We start from the raw sequence: 25,139 nt of genomic DNA on the forward strand, positions 1-25,139 counted from the left end.
AGGGCTCCTTAGAGCAGCTCAATGGAGACCATGATTGAAGGCAGACAAAGGCAAAGTGCAGAAGAGCAAACTCTGGGTTTGGTTTATGGAGCAGAAAGGCCAAATCCTGACCACAGTGCCTGGGCAGGCAGATCCTGTCCCTCATGTATGGGTCAGGGCTCCTCAGGTGCTGTGGGCTGTGGGGTTTGTGATGCTGAGAGAAGGACAAGGGGATGACAGTCCCCAGCCTTCCTGGGGGTGTTTAAGGAGGCACTGAGGACCTCCTGGTGCCTTAGGAAGTCTCCTCACATCCCTTGGTGGTGGTGGATGGTTGCCATAGCCAAGAAGGCAAAGCCTTGGGTTCTCCTGATGACTTCCAACCTTGCCAGTGCCCATTGCCATCCCCACCACAGGTTGTCCTACACTGTCCCCCACACTGAGTTTGGTTTCTGCAGCAGAAAGGCCAAGCCCTGACCACAGAGCCTGGCCAGTCAGATGCAGAGAGGCTCAAGCTAAAGTTTCATCTCCCTGGCCTTGGTAGGAGAGGCAACTGCCATAGAGAGGAGGAGAAAGACCTCAGTCCTGTTGAGCTTTCATCCTTGCAGGTGGTGCTACACTGCCCCATGCCTGCAGCTCTTTCCCTTCATGCTCTTGACACCCATCTTGCTTTCCTAGCAGCTCTCACCATGACATTTCTGTACCCTCCCTGCTCTGTCTGTGCTCTCCATGGCCATTTCTTGAAACACAGAGCCAGGGCCTCTTGGACCACAAGGATCCCCTCTGAGTGACTTTTCTTTGTCCTTACCTCCTGTACACTCTTAGGAGCAAGAGAAGATCTGCCTGGCCTCAAACCAGGACTCCTCCACTCTGAACCCTAATATTTGCACTCTATGGAGGTTGTCTTCCTATCCCACAACCACCAGAAGCTGCATCATCCCCAGATTTCGAGCAGGTGCACACTGTATCTGTAGTGCCCTGAGCTTGAACTTCACCAGGTTACAGAAACCCCAGTCCCTCAGGCTCTCTACCCCAATCTTTCCAGCTATATTCTGAAGCCTCTCAGGCTCTTCAAAAGTCCTTCAGAGCAGAAGTCCCAAAGCCAGGCACTAAGAATCCAGATGTGGTCACAGCAGTGCTGAGTGCAGGGGAGGACAATTCGTCTGTCTGGGTGGCCACAATCCTCCTACCACAGCCCAGCTGCACTTGGCCTTCTGCACTCTGCTCAGCCTCTGCTCCATCCCAGGCCATTGGCAATGGTCCCTGCCAGAGGCCTTTCTGCCTGGGGACAGAGCAGAATCTTCAGCTCCAAAGCAACAACCAAGGCACCTCCCTGCTGCTGCCTCTCAGCTTGGCAGGCACAAGGGATGGCACAGTCCCCAGCCCAGCCCTGGGCCTGCTGCTGTGCAGAAGTACCTGAAGCACAGCTAAGCTGCCCATGGCATTGCCACTCATCTCCTCCCTGTGTCCATCAGCTGCTCAGCCACAGCTCAACTCCTGCTCCTCTTCTGATACTGCTCTGGGAGGTCCCAGCCCCTGCCCTGTGCCAAGCGGAGTCACTCAAGGGTAGGAGGGGATATAAAAGAGGGGTCAGAGCACAAGAAGGAGGTTTGGGGATGAAGTGTCCAAGGGAAGGCTGCAGGCTCAGAGATGCCTTTGAGGGCTGGGCTCAGGCCAGAACTGAGGTGCGGTTCTGGTGTCCTGATGAGGCCAGTCTGAACTGGGAGGGCTTCAATCACAGAATCACAGAATATGAGGGGATGGAAAGGACTTCCAGAGATCCTCCAGTCCAAGCCCACTGCCACAGCAGGATCACCCAAGGTTGGTCACGCAGGAATACATCCAGACAGGTTGGAAAACCTCCAGGCAAGGAGACTCCACAACCTCTCTGGCAGCCTGCTCCAGGGCTCCAGCACCCTCACAACACAGGAGAGTCTCTCCATGCTGAGGTGTAACCGCCTGTGTTCCATCTTGCACCCATTGCTCCTTGTCCTGTCACTGGGCATCACTGCCAAGAGCCTGGCACCTTCATCTGACACCTCCTTCTGATATTGATAGCCACTGATCAGATCCCCTCTCAGGCTTCTCCCCTCCAGACTAAACAGCCCCAGGGCTCTCAGTCCTTCACAGAATCACAGAAACATTCAGGTTGGGGAAGACCCTCAAGATCCCCAAGTCCAGGCAATAACACTACTCTACAAGGGTCACCCCTAAGCCATGTCCCCAAGCACCACATCCAAACCGCCTTGAGACACCTCCAGGGTTGATGACTCCACCACCTCCCTGGGCTGCACATTCCAGACCCTGACCACTATTGTTGGGAACATTTTTTTCCTATTATCCAGTCTAAACCTTCCGAGTCCTAGTTTGAGGCCATTCCCTCTTGTTCTGTCACTAATGACCTGTGAGAAGAGACCAGCAGCAGCCTCTCCACAACCTCCTTTCAGATAGTTGTAGAGAGCCATGAGGTCTCCCCTTAGCCTTCTCTTCTCCAAACTAACCATCCCCAGCTCCTTCAGTTGCTCTTCATCACATTTATTCTTCAGGCCCTTCCCCAGCTCCTTGCCCTCCTCTGCCCTGGCTCCAGCACCTCCACATCTCTCTTGGATGGAGGGGCCCAAAACTGGACACAGCACTCGAGGTGTGGCCTCACCAGAGCTGAGTACCAGGGGGCAGTCACCTCCCTGCTCCTGCTGGACACAGCATTTCTGATCCCAGCCAGGATGCCTTTGGCTTACTTGGCAACCTGGGCACACTGCTGGCTCCTATTCAGCTGCTTGTCCATCAGCACCCCCAGGTCCCTTTCTGCCAGACAGCTCTGCAGCCACACTGCCCCAAGCCTGGAGCATTGCTTGGGGTCGTTGTGACCCAAGTGCAGGACCTGGCACTTGGCCTTCTTGAAACTCCTCCTGGTAACATTGGCCATGGATCCAATCTATCCAAGTCCCTCTGCAGAGCCTTCCTACCCTCATGCAGATCAACTCTGCCACCTAACTTGGTGTCATCTGCTGACTCACTGCTGACACACTCTGTGTCTTCATCAAGGTCATCAATAAAGATGTTAAGCAGAAGTGGTCCCAACACTGAGCCCTGAGGAACACCACTTGTGACTGTTGGCCACCAGCTGCATTTAACTCCACTGAGCACCACTCTTTGGGCCCTTTCACCCAGCCAGGGCTGTATCCAGCAGAGCATTGCTCATCCAAGCTAGAAGCAGACACTTTGCCCAGGAGAATTCTGTGAGGAACAGTATCAAAGGCTTTTGGAAAGCCACAGCCTTGCCCTCATCCAACAATCACTCATCCTGTCAGAGGAAGAGATCAGGTGAATCAGGCAAGACCCTGTCATGGTACAGGGATGCTTTTAGTAGGACCATAACCCACCCAGATGCCCCCTGGCAGGGATGCAAGTGCCAACCACATGGAGTCTTCATCCCCATCTGTCACTGAGGGCCAGAACCTGCACCTTGACTGCGTGGTGGCAGGACCTGGCTCCAGCACCATTACCTGGTACAGCTATGGTGGCTCCTTGCCTGCTGAGCACCAGGTAGGGCCTGGGCAGCAAAAGCAGCACCCCAAGCCCTGCCCTATCCCCCACCCTGTGACACTGATGGCTGTCCCCAACCCCAGGTCTTGGGCTCCCGGCTGCGTGTGCCCCATGTCATGGAAGCTGCTTCTGGCAAGTATGTGTACAGGGCCACCCTGGGCACCAGTGCCTGTGAGGCCTCAGTCATTGTCACTGTGATGCCTGGCTCCAGCTCGTCGTACAGTGAGAGCAGGCTCAGTGGCACTGCTGGGGATGTGCTGGGCACAGCCAGGACCACAACTTCATCCAGATTGTAATATGTGGAGACCAGACTGTAGTGGAATGGGCCCAGGGAATGCATCTTGTACTGGAAGAGGGTCCAGTCTGAACTGGGAGAGGATAAGGAGATCCACTTTTTATTGAGATATGCCCTAATGTGTAGCAGGAGAGATGAAAGGGATCCTGTTTGGACTGGCACAGGGTACAGGTCGTACTGGGAGTACATGAGGGTGTGCAGTTTGTACTGGGGTGGATGCAGATGGTACTGGGAAGGGAGTTGGGGGATACATTCTGTGTTGGGCTGGGACCCAGGCTGTAGTGCTAGAGGACAGCAGGATACAGTTTGTACTGGGATGAGGCCACATCTGTACTGGGAGGGGTTAAAGGAACCATGTTTGGACTGAGTTTATACTGGAAGGGGATCAGGGTATCCAAGTTGGATTCTGAGTAGGTTCAGTTTGTAATGGGAGGGGGTTGGGATATGAAGGCATGAGGAGACCTCCTGTTCTGATGGCAGTGCTGTTCTGCAGCCCAGCTCTGTTCCACAGGCAGCCCTGCCCTGTCCCTGCCTGCAGTCCCAGCACTGACACACAATAGCACAGTGCCCAAGCTGCCAGAGCACTCAGGCCTCACTCAGGGAAGAAAGAGCAGCTCAAGACAGCAAAAGCTCTGGGGCTGCCTGGCACTGCTGCTGTGCTGAGACTCTCCCCCTCCACCTCTGCACACAGGCACTGCTCTGCAGCTCCACAGAAACCTTGGAGGAAAAAACTCAGAGAAACAACTCCCTGCAGGGTCCTTTAATGTATTGAACTGAGAGGGAGCACAGCTCCTCATGTCTGCAGCCTCTGAGTCACACCAGACAGGACAACACTGAACCAGAAATGGTCTGAAGAAAGACATTTGTGTGGGAACAACGTTCTCACAAGGGGAACACCTCCAGCAGCAGCCAGAACTTGAGCAGCCAGGCTGGGCCTGCACTAAGTGACATCAGAACTGCTCTGCAGGAGAAGACAAAGAGTTTATTGCTTCTGGAAGCATCCAGGGATCCGTTGGCTGAGGGCAGCCTTAAGCTCCTGATTCCTCAGGCTGTAGATGAGAGGGTTCACTGCTGGAGGCACCACTGAGTACAGAACTGACACCACCAGGTCCAGGGCTGGGGAGGAGATGGAGGAGGGCTTCAGGTAGGCAATGGAGCCAGTGCTGAGAAACAGGGAGACCACAGCCAGGTGAGGGAGGCAGGTGGCAAAGGTTTTGTGGCATCCTTGCTGAGAGGGCATCCTCAGCACTGCCCTGAAGATCTGCACATAGGACACCACAATGAACACAAAACAGAGAAATAATAAACAGGTACTGACCACAATAAGCCAAACCTCCCTGAGGTAGGATGTGGAGCAGGAGAGCTTGAGGATCTGGGGGATTTCACAGAAGAACTGCTGCACAGCATTGCCCTGGCAGAGGGGCAGGGAAAATGTATTGGCTGTGTGCAGCAGAGAAGTGAGAAAGCCACAGGCCGAGGCAGCTGCTGCCAGGTGGAGACAAACTCTGCTGCCCAGGAGGGTCTCATAGTGCAGGGGTCTGCAGATGGCAACATAGCGATCGTAGGACATGGTGGTGAGGAGAAAATACTCTGCAGCAATTAGGAATATGAAAAAGAAGACCTGGAGAACACATCCTGCATAGGAGATGTCCCTGGTGTTGCTCAGGGAATTGGCCATGGATTTGGGCACAGTGGTGGAGATGGCACCCAGGTCAAGGAGGGCGAGGTTGAGGAGGAAGAAGTACATGGGGGTGTGGAGGTGGTGGTCCCAGGCTATGGTGGTGATGATGAGGCCATTGCCCAGCAGGGCAGCCAGGTAGATGGCCAGGAAGAGGCAGAAGTGCAGGAGCTGCAGCTGCCTTGTGCCTGGGAATGGCAGGAGGAGGAAGTGAGTGATGGAGCTGCTGTTGGCCATCTGCTGCCTCTGGCCATGGAGACCTGTCCAAGGAGGGAAAGGCAGTGACAAGTTAGGGCACACTTCTCTCAGCCTCATTGTAACTCCTGTCCCTGAGCTGCATGAGGAATGGATCAGCTCATTCCCCATCACTACCAATCCATGGCAGAGCTCATCACAGCTTCACATGCAGCAGAGACCCAGAATTGCCATGAAGATTCTTCTGGAGTCAGAGCAGAAAGTGACCAACAGCCCAAGCCCAGGGAATGAGTCCCATGGAGAGGTGGAGAAACAGGGACCAGCTCTGCAGTGCTGCAGAGACAGTGAAGGGAAGAGAGAAAGGCAGAGGGGCTGGGGGTGAAGCCTTCTCCTTCCCCAGCTCTGCTCTATGCAGCTCACAGGATGGAACTGAAGAGCTTTTGTCATCCTTTTGTGTGAACACTCCAGGAGCCTTCAGATCAATGTCAGCTGCCAAGGTTGTGACTCCTGACCTGGAGCCCATAGCTTTGAGGGCACTGCCTCTGCTGGGTAGAAGAGGAGAGCAAAAGGTTGCATTGGGAAATGTGTCTGCAGTGCAGAGAATGGCACAGAGGTGCCTGATCCCCCTTGCCAGGGCATCTCTGCCAGCAAATCCCTCTCCCCTCACTGCCCAAGTCCCTGCTGCCAGCACCTGTCCCTGCCAGGAGCTGCTTCTCTGTGCCCATCTCTCCTCCCTGTCCCTGGTGACAGAGCCCTTCCCACCTGCTGTGTGCTCAGCTCTGCCCTGCAGACCCCTCCCAGCAGCAGGACACTGCCCCGGGGCAGCTCTGGCTGTTCAGGGCTCAGGAGCTGCTCGAAGGCTGATGAGAGCCTTCTCCAGAGTGGAGAAACAAACTCTAGTCTCACACTGCCCTCCCAGCACACCAAGGGGATCAACATTCAAGACTCCTTCCCTGCCACGAAAATGCTGCCTTGATGCTCTTCTAGAAAGCCTCCTCAGAAATGCTCAGGGGTGAGCTAGAACTGTGAGCAGCTCTGGACAACACAGCTCCCTCTCCACAGCAGAAGGACCCTGCCCTGCCCTGCCCTGCCAGGGCTGTCTCCTGCCACTCATAGCTACTCCCCACAGCACTGTGTGGAGCTCCCTGGGCAGGCTGAGAGCTGAGCCTGGCAGGCAGCAGAGTCCCTGCCCCAGCACACAGCCCCTGGGCTGCAGGGACCCTGCTCTGAAGGACAGCCCTCACCACCCCTGCCTGCACCCCAGGGCTCCACAGCTCTTCAGAAAAGCCTGAAAAGAGCCTCTGGAGAGGAAGATTTCCTTCCAGCCCCCACCAGCTGTGGCTCTGCCAGCTTTAGGAGATGCCTCCAGGAGCTGCACCTGCACTGCCCTGCCCCCACAGACTCACCGTGTCAGTGCCTGCAGTGACTTCTCCTCCTGACAGCTCTCAGTCACCCTCTGGACACCTCGAAGCTCTCTCTGCCTTCTTCATCTTCCTGAGATCCACTGGCAGTGCCCTCAGCCCTGCTGTGCAGAGCAGAGGAGCTGCTCCTGGGCACAGCTGACACTTTTCATTGCTGCCTACTTTCCAGCAGCTCCCTCCAGCCATGGAGCTCAGCTCAGCTGAGCAGCAGAGGACCAACCCAAGGGCATTTTAATGACCCTCTGGTGGCTTTGGTGCCAGGTAAACATCAGAGACTGAGAGGAAGATGATGAAACCTCTCCAGAAGCTTAAGTCAAACTCTGAAGTTTCTTCTCTTGTTGATGGGTCCCAGTGAGGACACTGCTGGGAAAGTGTCTGCAGGCTGTGGTTGGAGCAGAGAAGTGGAGGCAGTGCTGAGAGGTCAGGACAAGCAGAGGAAGATGTCTCTGATGCTGAGCAAACCTGGAGGTGTTTCATCAATGCAAAGGGTCAAGCCCTGAGCCCTGGCTCCTGGACAGGCAGATCCTGTCCCTCACTCACCCCTCAGGGTGATTCCTGGAGCAGTGGGATGTGGAGAGGAGCAATGCCAAGGGCAGGACTATGGCACAACCCCTCCCAGGCTCCTGAGGATGCACAAGGAGGCAATGAGGCACCAGGGCTGCAAGGAGGAGTTGTCTCCTCAGAGGCATCAATGACACAGACCACAGCCAGAACCAAAGGCAGGAAGAGCTTGGCTCTGCCAGGAGCCTTTCAGCTCTCCCACAGCCCTCTGTCATCTGCCCCTCAGGCTGTCCTCTGCTGCTGCATCAGCTGAGCCTCTTTCCCTGCAGGCTGTAGTCACCCAGCCAGCTGCCCCACCTTGCTGGCACCTTCCTTTGCTGCTCTCTCTCCATCCTCCCTGGGTGTTCCTTGAAACTCCAAGCCTTGGAGTGCTCCAGGCTGCTCCTGGGGGATGTCTTGCAGTGACATTTCTTTCTCCTCATGCCCAGTCTGGACCTCCCCAGCTGCACTTTGTGGCTTTGTTTCTTTCTCTTGCACTTTGTCACTGTGCAGAAAAGCTTCTCCGTGTCTCAAACCACTCCCCAAGCACTCTCAGGCTACTCTGCTCCTGTCCTCACTCTTCACACCATTGAGCCCATGGCCTTCAGTCTCTATCTACTGGTCATGTGCCTGAGGCCTCCCAAGCACATCTTGGGAGATCTTTGGGCACTCTCCAAGGTCTTTGAAGATGGAAATGTGGTGGTCATAGGACAACAAAGAGACCAAGTGCCCGATGTGCCTTCAAGAGGACTGGACCCCTGAGGGTGAGATCTGCCCAGTTGCCAGGGAGGGACATAGCCGAGTCCAGCAGTGCAAACATCTGCCTCAGCCTGAAGCAGCAGACTGAGGAGCTGCACAGAGCAGGAGCAGCATTTAGCTGCATTGCTGTGTGACCCTGCTGCTGTGGGAGAGAAGAGGAGTCGCCATCTCCACCGCTCCATGCCCTGTGAACCCCAGGGGAATCCAGAGCACTGTTCCTGCCCTGTGCTCCAAAGCCAGGACTGCTCTGACAGCATCCTGCCCGCACTTGTTTTTCCAGGGCTGTTCTCATTCCACTTCCACCCTCTCCTGCTGAGTCCCTGTGTTGGGGCAAGGCCTGAGTGCTCTGGCAGCTTGGACACCATCCTGCTGTGTGGCAGTCCCATGACCACAGGCAGACACAGGCCATGGGAACTTCTTTGGCTCAGATGGCCTCCAAAAGAGCAGTTCCACACAGACAGGTGATCTGCTTGGGGCAGTGTCTGAAGGCTTAGGACTTCTTCCAAAGTTTCCTTCAAGAGCATGCCCAAGAAATTGTCCACGAGATGCAAACAGCAGGGAACAGCTAAAGTGTGTGAGTGTGCAGGGCTGGGGCACACAGCAGTGTCCTCACACAGCCAGGCCTCCTGCAAGTGACCTGAAGGATCAGCAGAGAAGGGTCTGGACTGTGTCTGTGTTCACTGGACACCCTGGGGAAGCTGTCCCAGGGCAGTCATCCTAGACTAGCCTTCACAACCCCCATTTCCAGCAGCAGCCTCACTCCTCAGCTTGGATAGACTCTTTGTCCCTCCACAGGAGGACATGGGCTCAGGAGGTCAGCAGTGCCTGTTTGCATTGTGCAGATGAGATGTCAGCAGATGAGCTGAGGTGAACCTGAGTGAGCAAACACCATCAGCTATTGCTGGGGGTGCCAAGGTACTGGAGGTGTGAGGAGCCCCTCCCAGCCTCTGGCAGGGGCAGCAGGAGGCCAGGGAGACTCTCTGACTGCTGCAGGGCAGGGTCTGTGTGAGTGATGGGGAAAGACTCTGTCTCTGAACATCCCACACACCATTAGGGGTCCATGAGGCCAGCTCAGATGTGGACACCTGAGAGAGCTGGGACATTGCTGTGTGTCACTCCAGAACAAACCCTACAGGCCCAGGGAGATTCATCTCAGATGGCTTGGGCAGGCTGCTGTCTGCTCACATCACCCTTGCTGGACTGTGCCCTGAGATGTGCACAGAGCCATTCCAGAGCTTCTGGGCTCCTTGGAAAAGGCCTCTTCAAGAACACCAAAAAGGAGGAAGGGGAACATTGCAGGTGGTCACCCTCAGCACAGTCCCTGGGAAGGTGAAGGCTCAGACACCTCTGCAGCCGTTTGCAGGCCCTTGCAGGACAAGAGAGGTATTGCTGAAGCCATATGGGTAGGGGCAAGAAGGGGATGTTTTGTGCCTGGAGCTTAGCCAGGGCTTTGCCATGGTCCCCCATAGCCTCCTTAGAGCCAGACTGCTGAGAGATGGAGTGCAGAAATGGATGAAGTGGTGGCTGGGTGGTGGAGGAAGCCCAAATGTCACCAGTGGAGAGTCCTCCTGGCAGACACTTCCCAGTGGCATCCCTCAGGGCAAGCCCTTGGGCCAGCACTGGGGAATGTCTTTATGAACTCCCTGCACCATCTGAGCCAGGGCCTTTGCAGCTCCTCTGGAGATGAAGCCAATCAGGGCACAGCCCTTGAGGGACCTCATCTGCTTAAGCCTGCCCTGAGCAGGATCATTGGACAAGAGGATGTGCAGGAGTCTGCTCCACACATGCAGCAGGACAGAGCCAGCAGCTTCTCCACTCAAAGCCTTGGTAGGAAATCTCCCAGATGCATCTGGTGAAACTTTGATCTGCTCAGGCTCTGGCCACAAGGAGGCTGAGGGCTGAGTGTGCAATCCTGTGCTCAGTTGTGTCTCAGGAACTCACCATTCAGTAGGGAGCCAAGGACTGTGAAGGGGGAGGTGAGGCCACTTCTGCCTCCTGAGAGGATTAGCCAACAGCAGGAACACAGCTGGGAAAGGGACTGTGAGGTCAGTTGTGTCTGCAGCAGCTGATAGGGCAGCCCTGGGCTCCTGGCTGGCAGATGGGCACAGTGATCTGGGAGATGCCCTCTGCCAAAGGGCCTGGGCTGACTGCAGGAAGGGGCTGATGGCTTGGTTGCTGTGTCTCTGCTGCCTGAGTACCTGATGGGACAGCAGCAGGCACAGGGCTTGGTGCTGTCTGTCCAAGAAACTGCAAGGCCAGCAGCCTTGGGAGCTCCTGATGAGGTAGGAAAGAGCAGGAGAGAGGAACAGTGCCAGATGGTGCAGCCTGGCAGGTGGAGACTGGCCATGAGGAGCAAGAAACCTCTCTCAAAGGGTAGTGCTGTGGCCTGGGAAGTTCTCCAGGAGGAGTCTGGGATCAGTCCTTCTCTTTGTGTCCCAAGGAGCAGAGTGTGGGCAGGTGTCAGTGAAGGCATGGAAAGGCCAAGGTGGGGAAGTGAGATGAGGGTCTCCAGCCTGCAGGGCAGGAGAAGCAGCTGTGAGACAGTGCAGGACAAAGCTGTGGGAGAGCTGGCAAAGGGCAATGGCAGTGGTGGCAGTGATGAAGAGAAGACAAGGCTGTGCCCTCTTGACTATAGCAATACTCTGCCCCAGAGTCCTGTGAGGAGATGTTGTCCTAAGGCACTGGGAGGTCCTCACTGCCTCTTTCCACAGCCCCAGGACGGGTGGGGACTGTCAGGCCCTTGTCCTCTACTCAGCATCACAAACCCTACAGGGATCCTAAAGGAAGGCTGGAGAGGGACTTTTCATGAGGGTGTCTGGTGACAGGAGAGGAGGGAAAGGTTTGAAGGTGAGGAAAAGGAGGTTTAGACTGGCTCTTAGGAAGACGTTCTTCAGTATGAGGGTTGTGGGAGTGTGGAATAGGCTGTCCAGGTAGGATGCCCTCTCCTGAGGGTGTTGAAGGCCAGGCTGGATGAGGCCTTGAGCAGCTGAGTCTGTTGGAGAGGCATCCCTGCCTATGGCAGGGAGGTTGGAGCAGAGGAGCTCTGAGGTCCCTTCCAACCTAGGCCATGCTATGCTGCTATGAAACCCACACCCCACCCCCACTGCACCTGAAGAGCCTTGACCCACACATGAGGGACAGGATCTGCCTGCCCAGGGGCTGTGCTCAGGCCTTGGCCTTTGTGCTGCACAAACCAGAGCCAGAGTTTGCTCTCCTGCACTTTGCCTTTGTCTGCTGCAATCACAGCCTCTCCTGAGCTGCTCTAACGAGTCCCTGGGGAGGCTTTGGCAGTAACAAGCCTCAGTGGGGCCAACCAATGCTTCAAGGTACTTTGTGTTTTGCTTCTTGCTTCTTGCACAGTTTCTTCACTCTTTTCTCAGTACCTGAGGTTCATGGAATGATCCCCAAGTGCCCTGAGGAGCTCTTTGTGTCTTTGTTGTTTCCTTCCAAATTTCCAAGTGCACCTCACAAAGCTCAGATTTTGCTGGTAAACTATTTGATTCTTTCTCAGATGAGGGCAGAGGTGACAGCAGCATCCACCAAGCCAGAATGATGCAGGCTGTCTGCTCAGGAGGTCTGGACTGGGAGGAGAAGCTGTCCTTTGAGGGCTGACATTGAGTGGACAACTTTGCTCCTCACCCTCCCCAAACTCCCCATTTCTGTCCCTGCCCACCTGGGCCTTCCATCCCTGCTCCTTGCATCAGACTTCTCCACTGCTCTCTGCAGCTGGAGCTCACAGCTCCATGGCACCAGCTGCCCCCTGCTCTCCTTAGAGAACTGCCTGCACACAGCCACAGAGGAATTGTTGCTGTTTGGAAGCTAAGCAAAGCCAAGGCTGAGAGACTTCCCTCAGCAATCCAAGCTCTCTGGACCCATCTACTCAGCACAAGCTGTCTTTCAGCAGCTTGCCTGTCCACAAGGATGAGGCAAAGCCAACAAGTTCTGCCATGGCTGTGATTTCTCAGGCAGTCAAGAGTTCTTGAGAGTGAGAAGCAGATGAAAAGGTTGGATCCTAGCAGCCCTTCCTCATGAACCAATCCTGAATTTAAATCTCTTTCTATGGCTATGCCTGGAGAGAAGCACCAAGCACACAGACACAGGGACAGAGCTGGTTGCTTCTAGTGGAACATAGAGCCCCCCAACATGGTGACAGGAAAGGTGTCTGTCCAAAGACACAAAGAGGTGGAGTAGTGGCTGGCAGAGAGGCTGCCCTGGAGTTCAGTTTCATTCTGCTGGAGCTCAGGGCAAACACTCACAAAGCTTCAACATTCTCAGAGGATGAGAACTGAGCCTGGAGCAGTCTGACTTGGTGCTGGCCCTTGGTGCAGATTGTGCCTGAGAGATGTCTGACTGGGGGAGATGCTGGACACAGCTGCTGTGATCCAGGAGAGGTCTGGGTTTAGCATCACTGTATTTAGAGGTGGAGATCCTTGACTTTCATCAGGTGTTTCTCTGATCTGGAGAACCTTGGATGCTGAATCATCCTGGGATCTTTTGCCACTTGCACAGACCCTGAAGTTTTTGACTGTCAGAGTTTTCTATCACCTCCCTGTTGGCTGTGATCCAAGCACAGATGCACTGAGCTGGCAGGAGGTGACAAACCCCCAAGCCATAGGGAGGGAAGTGCAAGGCTGGGAGACCCCTGCTCAGGGCTGAGTCATTCCTTGCAGGTCAGTCCTCTCCTCTGAAGCCTTTGCTTCTCTCTGCCTGGGCTCATATCCTTCTTTTCTCTCCATCAGCCCTGCTCCTTTGTGCTGGGCAGGAGCAAAGTTTGCAGATCTGCTCCTTGGAACAGGCCAGAAGGTAAAGAACCCAACTTTGGGACAGCAGCAAGATCCCAGGCTCCAGCTGACCCCTGAGCACCTCCCAACCCTCTCCAGACCCTCCTCCCAAACCACACTTCACCACTTGTAGAGCTTTGAGGGTCATTGGCTGTGCTGGGAATTTAGGAGTTCACCTCCCTGAGCCCCAGGTGGTCAGGTATCAGTTGCATGGCCAGAGGGGGATGGTTGGGATGGCTACATCCTGGGGCTGTCAGCCGCATCAGCACTACAGCCAGGGGACTCAGCACAAGAGTTAGGGCTCTGATCCTTCCATTGCAAGAAGTCACACACAGTGTCCTTACTTCTCAGTCAATTTGTCCCCAAGCATTTGCCCAAGAGCACAGTGGTGACCATTCCTCTCAGCAGCATGGCCTCCCAGAAGGACCTGGACAAGATCTTGGAGGAGAAGAATCACCTGAAGAATAATTTGGAAGAGTCAAAGTTCATCCTTAAGGAATAGTAGAAGTGGTTGATGAAGACATGGATGAGGACAGCAAGGATGAAATATATGATGATTAGGAGGAAGAGGGCAATAATTATGTGGTGGACAAAGGGGATGACGTGGAAGAGAAGGATTATACAGAATAGGAGAAAAATAAAGAGAAGGAGGAGGAAGATGAAGAGGTCAAACCCATATCAGCCCCTCTGTGCCACCCAAGCAGCCACATCAGTGCCCTGAGTGTGGGCAAAGCTTCCCACCCAGCTTGGAGCTGCTGAAGCCCCACCACCCCCAGCCCAGTGCCCAGCCCTCTGTCTGTGGTGACTGCGGCATGAACTTCACCCTCAGCTCCAACCTCATCCAGCACTGTTGTGTCCACAGCCAGAAGCAGCTGCACCTCTGAGCTGCCTGAGGCAAGAGCTCCACCCAGATGGCCATCCTCAGCCAGCACCGCTGCACCCACACTGGTGCCAGCCCTTCCCCTGCACAGGCTGCAGCAAGGGCTTCATCTACAGCTCCTCCCTCACCTGGCATATTCACCCCCACACTGGTGACCAGCGTGCCCCAGGGGACACAGCAATACACTGACCCCAGCACTGCCAGGCCAAACGTGACCCTCCTGGGGGGCCTTCTCCAGCAGCTTGAACTGCAATCTCCTCTTTTACACCTTCTTTCCTCAGAAGCAAATGTGCCCCTGCCCTTCTCAGCACCAGCCAGTGCTGAGGAGAGTAATGACAATGCTGAGTCAGCACAGCTGCTGCCACCAGTGCAGCTGGGCTGGGATTTGGCTGTTTGTTCCTCAACACTTTGGGTTTCCTAGAGGGATAAGGAAAACTTCATCCCAAGGATAATGCCTAATTAGAATGGAAACCCCAACCCTAATAAAGTATTTTCTCTCGCTGGATTTTCTTTGATCTTTCTTTCCCCAAAGGCCACTTTTGGGGACATTTCTTCCCAGGGGAGGGCTGGAGCGATGTGCCCACTCCAGGGAGGTGTCCTTGAAGGGAAGGGTGTGGGGAGATTCTTGAAGGTCAAGTGAGGAAATCAAAATAACTCATGTAGCCATTCAACAGGATCCTTTAATAACCTGCATGGACACAGAATGGATCACTCCAAAGCTTACACGTGCTTGTCCTGGAGGTACAAGTCTGAACATGCCCAAACACAAACTCCCTTGCACCCCCTCCCCATGGATCTGGTGTGTTCAGCACAAAACTAGACCAAGTACAAGGTGCTGGTAAGTCTGCAAAGCTGGACAGGCCCAGGCTTGTCTAGGCAGGTCCTGTGGTTGAGGGAAAGAAAGTGCACAGTTTGCAGCTGTGCCTGGCCATCTGCCATGCTTATGGACTCCCTGTGCAGCTTCCCATGGGTTGGGCAAACTTTATTCTGTAGGTTGAACTCTCTTGTTCCTCTCTTTCTTTCTCTTCTGCCATTGGCCATTATTGTCTCCAGCACCTTATTAATCCAAGCCAAGATGGCAAACAACTCTCCCTTGCTGTACCAAGGAGCCCTGGGGTTCCCCAAAACCTATTTTGTCCACGTGAAACCAGAACATGCTGTAGCTGCAGCTGGTGAATGGTGCTGGATTGGAAAGCAGCCTCTGCATGCCTGCTGCCCAAGTCTGCAGCCAGAAAGCTGCTTTGCTCCACCTGTGACACCTGAGGTGCTGGTGCAAGCTTCTGGAGCCATGGCGAGATGAATGAGAACCTCTCGTCCCACACTGAGCACTGGAGAACTGCAAACCTCTTGCCCAGCCAGCAAGCCTCCCCATGTCCTGTGAGCCAGTAGCTACTCACTCAGAGCCCCAACAAGCTGCTGCAGCCCAAGCTGAGAGGAGCTGCCTATCCGCTCACAGAGAAATTCCGCTCCAGGGGGAGACTGCTTCTCCCCTCCACACACACACTCTGCACAGCTCCTCTGCTGAGCACCATCTTCTCTTCTTTGTTTCACTTGTGCAGACTGCACTCTGTGTTTTGGATCATAATTGCAGTGTCCAAAAGGTCCCAGGTGGCAGTGCCCTGTGCACAAAAGCTTAATTCCTATACAGCCTGTTTGTGAAGCTTTGTGCGAGCCACAGAGTCCCTTGAAGGCAAAGGGCACTGTGTGCTTTGGGTTAGAGCTGCAATGTCCAAAAAGGTCCCAGGCAGCAGTGCCCTGAGCACAAAGGCTGATTCCTATCAAGTCTCTTTGTACAGCTCTGTGCTGGCTGCCTCTGTAGCAGCCATAGATTCCCCTTGCAGGTGCACTGCCCTTGAGGCATTAGCTCTTTCCTAAACTGAATCAATGTTTAAAATATTCTGGCTTGATTAAACAAAGTTGTATTGAATGTGTATTTTGTGAAACACATTAACCACAACCAAAGAGCTGTACCTGTGTGGGCAATATCACAGTATCACGTTAGAGGTTGGAATGGACCTCAAGAAACAATCAGGTCCAACCCCCCTGCCAAAGCAGGATCAATTAGTGTAGTCCACACAGGAGTGTACCCAGGTGGGTTTTGAAAGTCTCCAGAGAAGGAAACTCCACAGCCTCTCTGAGAAGCCTGCTCCAGTGCTCTGTCACCTGCACTGCAGAGAAGTTGCTCCGCATGTTGAGGTGAAATCTTCTATGTTCAAGCTGGAACCTGTTGCTTCTTGCCTTATTATTGTGCACCACTGAAAAGAGACTGGCCCACTCCACTTGCACCCACCCCTCAGATATTTATATACATGGAGTTCAACAAGGGCAGGTGAAAAATCCTGCACCTGGAGAGGACTAATCACCTGCAGCAGCTGGGGGAGAGCTGAGCTGCTGTAAAGCAGCTCTCTTAAGAAGGCCCTGGGAGTGCTGGTGGGCAACAAGTTCCCCAGCAGGCAGCAATGTGCCCTTGGTGGCCAAGAAGGCCAAAGGCTTCCTGGGTTGGATTAAGAAGAGAGTGGGCAGAGGGTTAAGGGAGGTTCTCCTCCCTCTCTACTCTGCCCTTGTGAAATCACATCTGGAGGATTGTGTCCAGTTCTGGGCTCCCCATTTCAAGAGGAAGTTCCTGGAGAGAGTCCACAGGAGGGCTGGGAGGGTGCTGAGGGGACTGGAGTAGCTCTGGCAAGGAGAGGATGAGAGCCCTGGGGCTGTATGGTCTAGCAAGTGAAGAGAGAAAGGGGATCTGAGCAGTGCATAGAAACCTCTCAAGGGTGGAGGTGATGAGGATGTGGCTCACAGCCTCAGCCCCTCTGAAGGGCACAGCAGCTGTGGGGGGATGGAGAGGAGTGAGGCCAGGGTTGGGGGAAATGCATGGCACAAGGCCTGAGGAGATGACCTCCTGTGATGGCAGTGCAGCTCTGGAGCCATGCTCTGTGCCAGCAGTGCCCCTGGCCTGTCCCTACCTGCAGACCCAGCACTGCCACACAGAAGCACAGTACCCAAGCTGCCAGAGCACTCAGGTCCTACCCCAGCACAGAGGCTCAGCAGGAGAGGGTGGAAGGGAAGAAAGAGAAGCTCAGGAAAACCTGGGGCTCCCTGGCACTGCTGCTGTGCTAGGACTCTGCCCCTCCACCTCTGCACATAGGCACTGCCCTGCAGCTCCACAGAAACCTTGGAGGAAGGAACTCAGAGAGAATACTCTCTACAGGGTCCTTTATTATGTAGAACACAGAGGGAGCACAGCTCCTCATGTCTGCAGCCTCTGGGTCACACCAGACAGGACAACAGTGAACCAGAAATGGTCTGAAGAAAGATATTTGTGTGGGAACAACATGCTCAACAAGGGGAACAGAACCAGCAGCAGCCAGAACTCCAGCAGCCAGTCTGGGCCTGCACTGAGTGACATCAGAAGTGCTTTACAGAAGAAGACGTTGAGTTTATTGCTTCTGAAAGCATCCAGGGATCAGTTGGCTGAGGGAAGCCTTGAGGTCCTGGTTCCTCAGGCTGTAGATGAGAGGATTCACTGCTGGAGGCACCACTGAGTACAAAACAGACACCAATAGGTCCAGGGATGGGGAGGAGATGGAAGAGGGTTTCAGGTAGGTAAAGAAGGAAGTGCTGATAAACAGGGAGACCACAGCCAGGTGAGGGAGGCAGGTGGCAAAGGCTTTGTGGCGTCCCTGCTGAGAGGGGATCCTCAGCACTGCCCTGAAGATCTGCACATAGGACACCACAATCAACACAAAACACACAAAGAATAAAGAAGCACCAACCACAAGAAGCCAAAGTTCCCTGAGGTAGGATGTGGAGCAGGAGAGCTTGAGGATCTGGGGCACTTCACAGAAGAACTGGTCCACAGCATTGCCCTGGCAGAGGGGCAGGGAAAATGTATTGGCTGTGTGCAGAACAGCATGAAGAAAGCCAGAGGCCCAGGCAGCTGCTGCCAGGTGGAGACAAACTCTGCTGCCCAGGAGGGTTTCATAGTGCAGGGGTCTGCAGATGGCAATGTAGCGATCGTAGCACATGGTGGTGAGGAGAAAATACTCTGCAGCAATTAGGAATATGAAAAAGAAGACCTGGAGAACACATCCTGCATAGGAGATGTCCCTGGTGTCCCTCAGGGAATTGGCCATGGACTTTGGCACAGTGGTGGAGATGGCACCCAGGTCAAGGAGGGCAAGGTTGAGGAGGAAGAAGTACATGGGGGTGTGGAAGTGGTGGTCCCAGGCTATGGTGGTGATGATGAGGCCATTGCCCAGCAGGGCAGCCAGGTAGATGGCCAGGAAGAGGCAGAAGTGCAGGAGCTGCAGCTGCCTTGTGCCTGGGAATGGCAGGAGGAGGAAGTGGGTGATGGAGCTGCTGTTGGCCATCTGCTGCCTCTGGCCATGGAGACCTGTCCAAGGAGGGAAAGACAGTGACAAGTTAGGGCACACTTCTCTGAGGGTCATTGTAACCCCTGTCCCTGAACTGCATGAGAAATGGATCAGCTCAGTCCCCATCACGACCAACCCATGGCAGAGTTCACCAGAGCTTCAAATGCAGCAGGGATCCAGAATTGCCATGAAGATTCCTCTGGAGTCAGAACAGAAAGTGACCAACAGCCCAGTCCCAGAGAACAAGAGTCCCATTATGGTGGGTTGAAATTTCCCCCCATCATTAACTTTGCCAGAGCAGCTCAGTTAGAAGCAAATGAAGCTGTATTGACAAGCAAGAGCTACACTCTACAATGGAATGCAATGAACAGGTACAAAACATACAGGAGTGACAATATTAGACTGGTACCAAATGACATGAAACCCCCCTGGTCAGAGACCAGGGAAGCTGTTCCAGTGCCCCTACCCTCTAACCCCCTGTTCCAAGAGAGAAAAGAGGAGAGGAGAAAGAAAAAGAGCAGTGGGTTAGACTTAGCCAAGACCAGAGAAAGCAGGTGATCTCTCCTGAGTGAAGCAAAACAGCTGAGATCAGAAGAGGAGAGAATTGTTATGGTCCAGCTCCTCTGGTTCCAGATATTTATCCAATTAATTCATTTAGAATAATCTTTTCTTTTCCTTTTCACACCCAAGAGTGATCTATTTATTTTGTTTCTACTTTTCTGCTCAAAATCTGTAACTAAATTTTAAAGGCATTGCCTAAAACCACCACAGCCATGGAGAGGTGGAGAAACAGGGACCAGGCCTGCAGTGCTGCAGAGACAGTGAAAGGAAGAGAGAAAGGAAGAGGGGATGGGGGTGAAGCCTTCTCCTTACCCAGCTCTACTCACTGCTGCTCACAGGATGGAACTGAAGGGCTTTGGTCCTCCTTCTGTGTGCACACTCCAGGAGCCTTCAGCTGAGTGTCAGCAACCAAGAAGGAGATGCCTGCAGGAGCTACAGCTGCAGTGTCCTGAACTCACAGACTTGCCACGTCTGTGGCTGCAGTGAGTTCTCCTCTAGTGAGCTCTCAGCATCCTCCCAGTCCTGGCCACCTCAAAGCTGTTTCTGCCTTCCTCATCTCCCTGAGATCCTCTGGCAGTGTCCTCAGCCCTGCTGTGCTGTGCAGAGGAGCTGCTCCTGGACAGAGCTGTCTCTCTGCAGCGCTGCCTGATTGGCAGCAGCACCTTCCAGCCCAGGAGCCTGGCCTGGCTCAGCTGCTCAAGACCAGCCCTGGTATTTTAAAGGAGCCCTCTGGTGGCTTTGCTGCCAAGTCCATGAACCTCAGAGACTGAGAAGCTGATGAAACCTCTCCAGAAGTCAAAGTTGGTTTCAAACTCCGAAGTTTCCTCTGCTGTTAATGGGTCCCAGTGAAGCATACTGGGAAAATGTCCCTAGGGTCTGCTTAGAGCAGGACAGAGTGGATGCAAGGGAAGCATCACTGGAGGCACTGAGGCACCTCCAGGCCATGGTGAGAGCAGAGAACTGAGGCAGTGCTGACAGGTCAGGACAAGCAGCTCAAGGTGGCTCTGCTGCTGAGGAAACCTGGAGGGGTTTCATTGATCCAAAGGGCCAAGCCCTGACCCCCAGCCCCTGGCAAGGCAGATCCTGTCCCTCACCTGTGGCTCAGGCTTCTGCTGGGGGAAGTGGGGAGTGAGGATGAGCAGTGAGCAGGGTAGGACCTTGTCAGGTTTTGCTGTGGTTTGCTTGCATAGAGACAACTCCTGCTGAACAGGAATGAAATGTACCTTTAAAAGTAAATTCTATGAGATAACTGTGCAATAAAAACCTCTCCAATTAGCTGCAGAAACCTTGGAAATAATTAGAGGTTCAGCAGTATTTAATGAGCCCCATGGAGTATTTGGGGCTGATTACATCATCCTTAGGTACTGCCAGGAGACTCTGCCAAGCTACTGCCAAGAAGCTTCTCAAGAAGTCCAAGTCAGAAGAAAACTCCAAAGTATCTTGAAGCACTGATTGGCCTCATTGAGGCTTGTTACTGACAAAGGCTCCCCAGGGACTCGTTAGAGCAGCTTGTTAGAGGCCAAGATTGCAGGGAGACAAAGGCAAAGTGCGGGGCAGAAAAACTTGCCTTTGTTCTATGAAGCATAAAGCCAAACCCTGACCACTGCCCTTGAACTAGAAGAACCTCAAAGCCAAGTTTCTCCTCACAGGCCTTGGTGGCAGAGGCAAGTGCCAGATCCAAGGGGACAAAGACCTTGGTCCTGTTGGGGCTCTCAGCCTTGCCAGAGCCCTTGGCCATCCCTACTGCAGCCTCTCCTACACTGTCCCATGCCTGCAGCTCTTTCCCTTCTGGCTGCTGACACCAATCTTGCTTCCCCGCCCAGCTCTCCCCTTGCCATTTCCATCCCTTCCCTGAGCTGTCTCAGCTCTCCCTGCCATTTCCTGACACCTCTGGATGGCCTCATGCATAGCAGCTCTGCCCTTTGAGGGACATTTCTTTGGCCTCATCTCCACAATGAACCTTCCAAGATGCTCTGTGTAGCAGTTTTGTTCTCTCCCCACTCCCCAGAAGAACTCCATCCTCTCTGAAACCACCCTTCAGCCATGTGTACCCTGCTGTGGCAGTGCCCTGAGCCTCCATTCAGCAGGCTGAAGCAGCCCAGGTCCCTCAGCCTCCCCACAGAGATGTCAGCTCCCACCCTGGCAGATCTCCTCTGCAGTCTCTGTAGTTCCTCTCCATTCCTTCAGACTGGACATTCCCACACCCAGCCACCAAGCATCCAGATGTGGTCACAGCAGCGCTGAGTCCTCGGGGAGGACAACTCCAGTGTCTGGGTGGCCACACTCCTCCTGCCATAGCCCAGCTGCAGCTGGCCTTCTTCACTGTGTGCAGTGTTTGTCGATCCCAGTTATTTTGAATGGTTCCTCTCAGACCCTGTAGTGCCTTTCTGACTGGGAAGACACCAGAACCTCCAGCTCCAAACAACAGGTAGACAGTTTGTAGTGGGATGGGGCCCAATCTGTCATGAAGTGGGAAAGGGTATATGGGTGGTACTGGGAGGAGTCCCAGAGAAGTGGTTAGAAGGCTTCAGGTGGTGTAGCCTTTGCTTGGTGTGGACACAATCTGTACTGGGAAGGAGTCTTGTTATGGTTGTTATTAATATTTAATAATTGGCCACACCAGGGGAAGTTTAGGATCAGGGTGAGGAGAAAGTTCTTCCCAGAAAGAGGAACTGACCAAGGGAATGTGCTGCCCAGGGAGGTGGTGGAGTCACCATCCATGGAGGTGTTCAAAAAAAGATTGGATGTGGCACTTGGAGCCATGGTTTAGCTGTCAGGGGATGTTTGGTGATAGGTTGGACTTCATGATCTCTGAGATGTTTTCCAACCTGGTTGATTCTGTGTTTCTGGGATTAGAAGGTGAAGGGAAAAGTCTGAACACAGCTGGTGACCAAACCAATGTCTGGTGACAAACCCAAGAGATTCCAAAACATGTAGTGTAAGGTGAGGAGAACATCTCCTGCCCAGCTGATGGAATGAGAAACTCAAGAGTCTCCCAAAAGCAACAGAAAGAAGGGAAAAGAACCTCAGGAAAGTCTTGCTCAGTATTGCTCTATGAACTGCAGACAGGCCTTAGGCCTGATCCTTGAAATGGGAGCTTAGGAGAAGACAGAGGCTTAGGGCCTGCTCTTGAAGGTGACCTTTGCCCCAGCTCTTCCCAGAGAGGTCCTTGCTGTCCCCTCTTCTGCTCCCTCAAGCAGACCAGCACTCACACATGCCCTGCACTCTAACAGCCATGCAAACAAAGGGGAACAAGCTCAGGGTTATTGCTCCAACCAACTTCTTGAGACTGAAGCCCAAGGCAGGAATCCACAACCATAGCCAGGCCCAGAGCTCTGAGAAGCCCCAGGTGCTGTCTTCCTTTTGCACTTCATGCAGAATATGCTGGGTTCCCATATCTCACTGATCACAGAATGGGCTGGGCTGGAAGGGATCTCCAAAGGTTACCTTGTCCGACCTTCCCAGGGACAGCCTCAACTAGATCAGGTTGCCCAGATCCCTGTCAAGCCTTACCTTGAATCTCTCCAGGGATGGGAAACCAACCCCCTCCCTGGGCAACCTGTTCCAGTGTTCCACTACCCTCATTGTGCAGAACTTGTGCTGGCTCCTCCTTCCTGCACAATCCTGCTTTGTTCCCATCTCTCACCCATGTCTATGCATGTCCTTCCTCTCTGATCCATGGAAACACAACAACTTATGTTCAGTTCTGTGCCCACTCCTCCTTCTGAGGCAAAGACCATGCCTGGAGCCATTCCCTCCTGAGCAGCTACTTCTGCAACCTGTTTCACTCCTCCTGGGAAGGTGATCCTGCACCTGCAGTCCTATTCCAGAGGACTGGGAGAGCAGAGATCTTCACCATGGCCTTTTCTGCTTCACTTTCTCCTGAGCAAGGCAGAAAGCATCAGGCCAAGCTGTGCCAAGCAGAGGCCCTTTCCTTTGCAGCATTGTTTCATTTGTGCCATTTCACATCTCCTTGGACCCAACTTGGAGCCTCTCACTGATCAGCCACAGTTGTATTTGGGAGCACTGCCCCAGGGGCACAGATTCCTGACCAGCTGAGGGGTAATCTTTTCCTGCCTTTACTGCCACATCTCCAATACTTTCCCTTTCCTCCTGGTGCTGCCCACCCTGTGTGTTTCTTCCTTATTATGGGATGGTGACAGCCTGGATGGGTGCACACCCTGAGTGTTTTTCCCACAGAGGTGCCTTGACTTCAGGCAGTCAATGTTTGCTAATCAGTTAGGTTGCATCTCTGGACACATTTGGAATCTCTCTTCTTTGGATCAGGAGCCTCTTCCATCCCCATCCTGTGCTTCTAATTCTGGATTATCCTTAAGGGAAGTGTTCATCCACAAGCTCAACAGGAGCCACCAGAGTGCACTTGCAGCCCAGAGAGCCAATTGTATCCTGGGCTGCAGCAAGAGAAAGGTGGCCAGCAGGGCAAGGGAGGTGATTCTCCCACTCTGCTCTACCCTGGTGAGATCACACCTGGAGCTCTGTGCCCAGGTCTGGAGCATCGATTACAAGAAGGATCTGGAGGTGCTAGAAGATGTCCAGAGAAAGGCCACCAGGGTGAGCAGAGGGCTGGATCTGCTCTGCTATGAGGACAGACTGAGGGAGTTGGGGTCATTCAGTCTGGAGAAGAGAAGGCTCCAAGGAGTCCTTCTTGTAGCCTTCCAGTATCTGAAGGAGGCTACAAGAAAGCTGGGGAGGGACTATTTAGGGTGTTGGGCAGGGATAGGACTGGGGGGGAATGGAGCAAAACTTGAAGTGGGGAGATTCAGATTGGATGTTAGGAAGAAATTCTTCCCCATGAGGGTGAAGAGACTCTGGCACAGGTTGCCCAGGGAGGTGGTGGAAGTCTCATCCCTGGATGTTTTGAAGGCCAGTCTGGATGTGACTCTGAGCAACCTGCTCTGGTGTCAGGTGTCCCTGCCCATGGCAGGGGGCTTGGAGCTGGATGACCCTTGAGGTCCCTTCCAACCCTGACAATTCTGTGATTCTCAGTATGTCCAAGAGGTATTATCAGGTATTGGAATTCCAGTGAATGCCGTCCCCCCTCCAGCCCTTCCTTAGGGTTCTCAGGGCACTTGGTGCACCCCCAGCAGTTGCTCTCATCAGCTCTCTGTGTTGTGTTCTGTGTCCATCCAGAATGGACATTTGCTACCAAGGGCTTTCTGTCTAGATTCAGGTGATGAGATTTTCAGTTCCCTTTCTCCTTCTCTTCAGTCTGCTGTTCCTTCTCCTGCACTAGTGCCTGCTGGGACAGGATCCATGTGATTAAGAGGAACCCACTGGCAATTCCTGGGGAGCCTCAGATTCACTAGAGGTGATCTGCACCATGCAATGTCCAGAGCAATGTGAACCCTACAGCACTCAAGGGAACAAATAGTTGGAGAGCAGCCCCGTGGAGAACCTGGGAGTTCTGGTGGACAGCAAGTTCTGCATGGGACAGCAATGTGCCTTGGTGGCCAAGAAGGCCAATGGGATGCTGGGGTGCATTTGGAAGAGTGTGGCCAGCAGATCCAGGGAGGTTCTTGTCCCCATCTACTCTGCCCTGCTGAGGCCCCACCTAGAATATTGCATCCAGTTCTAGGCTCCCCAGTTCCAGAGGGACAGGGATCTGCTGCAGAGGCTGTGAGGATGCTGAAGGGACTGCAGCACTGCCTGATGAGGAGAGGCTGAGAAACCTGGGGCTGTTTAATCTGGAGAGGAGAAGGCTGATAGGGCATCTGATCAATGTTTATCAATATCTGAGGGCTGGGGGTCAGGAAGCAAGAGGCAGGGACAGCCTCTGCTCATTTGTGCCCTGGCATAGGACAAGGGGCAATGGATGGAAACTGCAGCACAAGAAGTTCATCTTCAACAGGAGGAAGAACTTATTGACTGTAAGGGTGACAGAGACCTGGAACAGGCTGCCCAGAGAGATTGTTGAGTCTCCTTCTCTGGGGACTTGCCAGCCCTGTCTGGATGTGTTCCTGTGAGACCTGCAATGGTCCTCTTCTGGCAGGGGGACTCAGAGATCTCCAGAGGTCCCACCCAACCCCTAACATCCTGTCACCTGTGACCCTGTGAATTGTCACAGGGCTCTAAATCCAAAGGAGATCCCTGTAGGAAATACCAAGGCTCCTGCTACA

The 25,139-nt window shown here is 53.8% G+C and overlaps 2 protein-coding genes across 2 annotated transcripts; both read right to left on the reverse strand.

Moving 5' to 3' along the window:
* Positions 1 to 4,799: 4,799 nt before the first annotated feature.
* LOC137456507 (olfactory receptor 14A16-like) lies at positions 4,800 to 5,720 on the reverse strand (the record flags this gene model as incomplete). Its single annotated transcript, XM_068167971.1, has 1 exon — positions 4,800 to 5,720. A coding segment is annotated over one exon (921 nt), but the record flags the coding sequence as incomplete, so codon positions are not given.
* An 11,785-nt stretch (positions 5,721 to 17,505) lies between these two features.
* LOC137456481 (olfactory receptor 14A16-like) lies at positions 17,506 to 18,444 on the reverse strand. Its single transcript, XM_068167947.1, has one exon. The coding sequence runs from the start codon at positions 18,436 to 18,438 to the stop codon at positions 17,506 to 17,508; it is 933 nt and encodes a 310-aa protein (XP_068024048.1). The 5' UTR covers positions 18,439 to 18,444.
* Between the last annotated feature and the right edge of the window lie 6,695 nt (positions 18,445 to 25,139).

The sequence above is a fragment of the Melanerpes formicivorus genome, unplaced genomic scaffold (genome assembly GCF_026170545.1).
Source record: "Melanerpes formicivorus ecotype bairdi unplaced genomic scaffold, bMelFor1.0.p_v2 SCAF_126, whole genome shotgun sequence".
Taxonomy (NCBI): domain Eukaryota; kingdom Metazoa; phylum Chordata; class Aves; order Piciformes; family Picidae; genus Melanerpes; species Melanerpes formicivorus.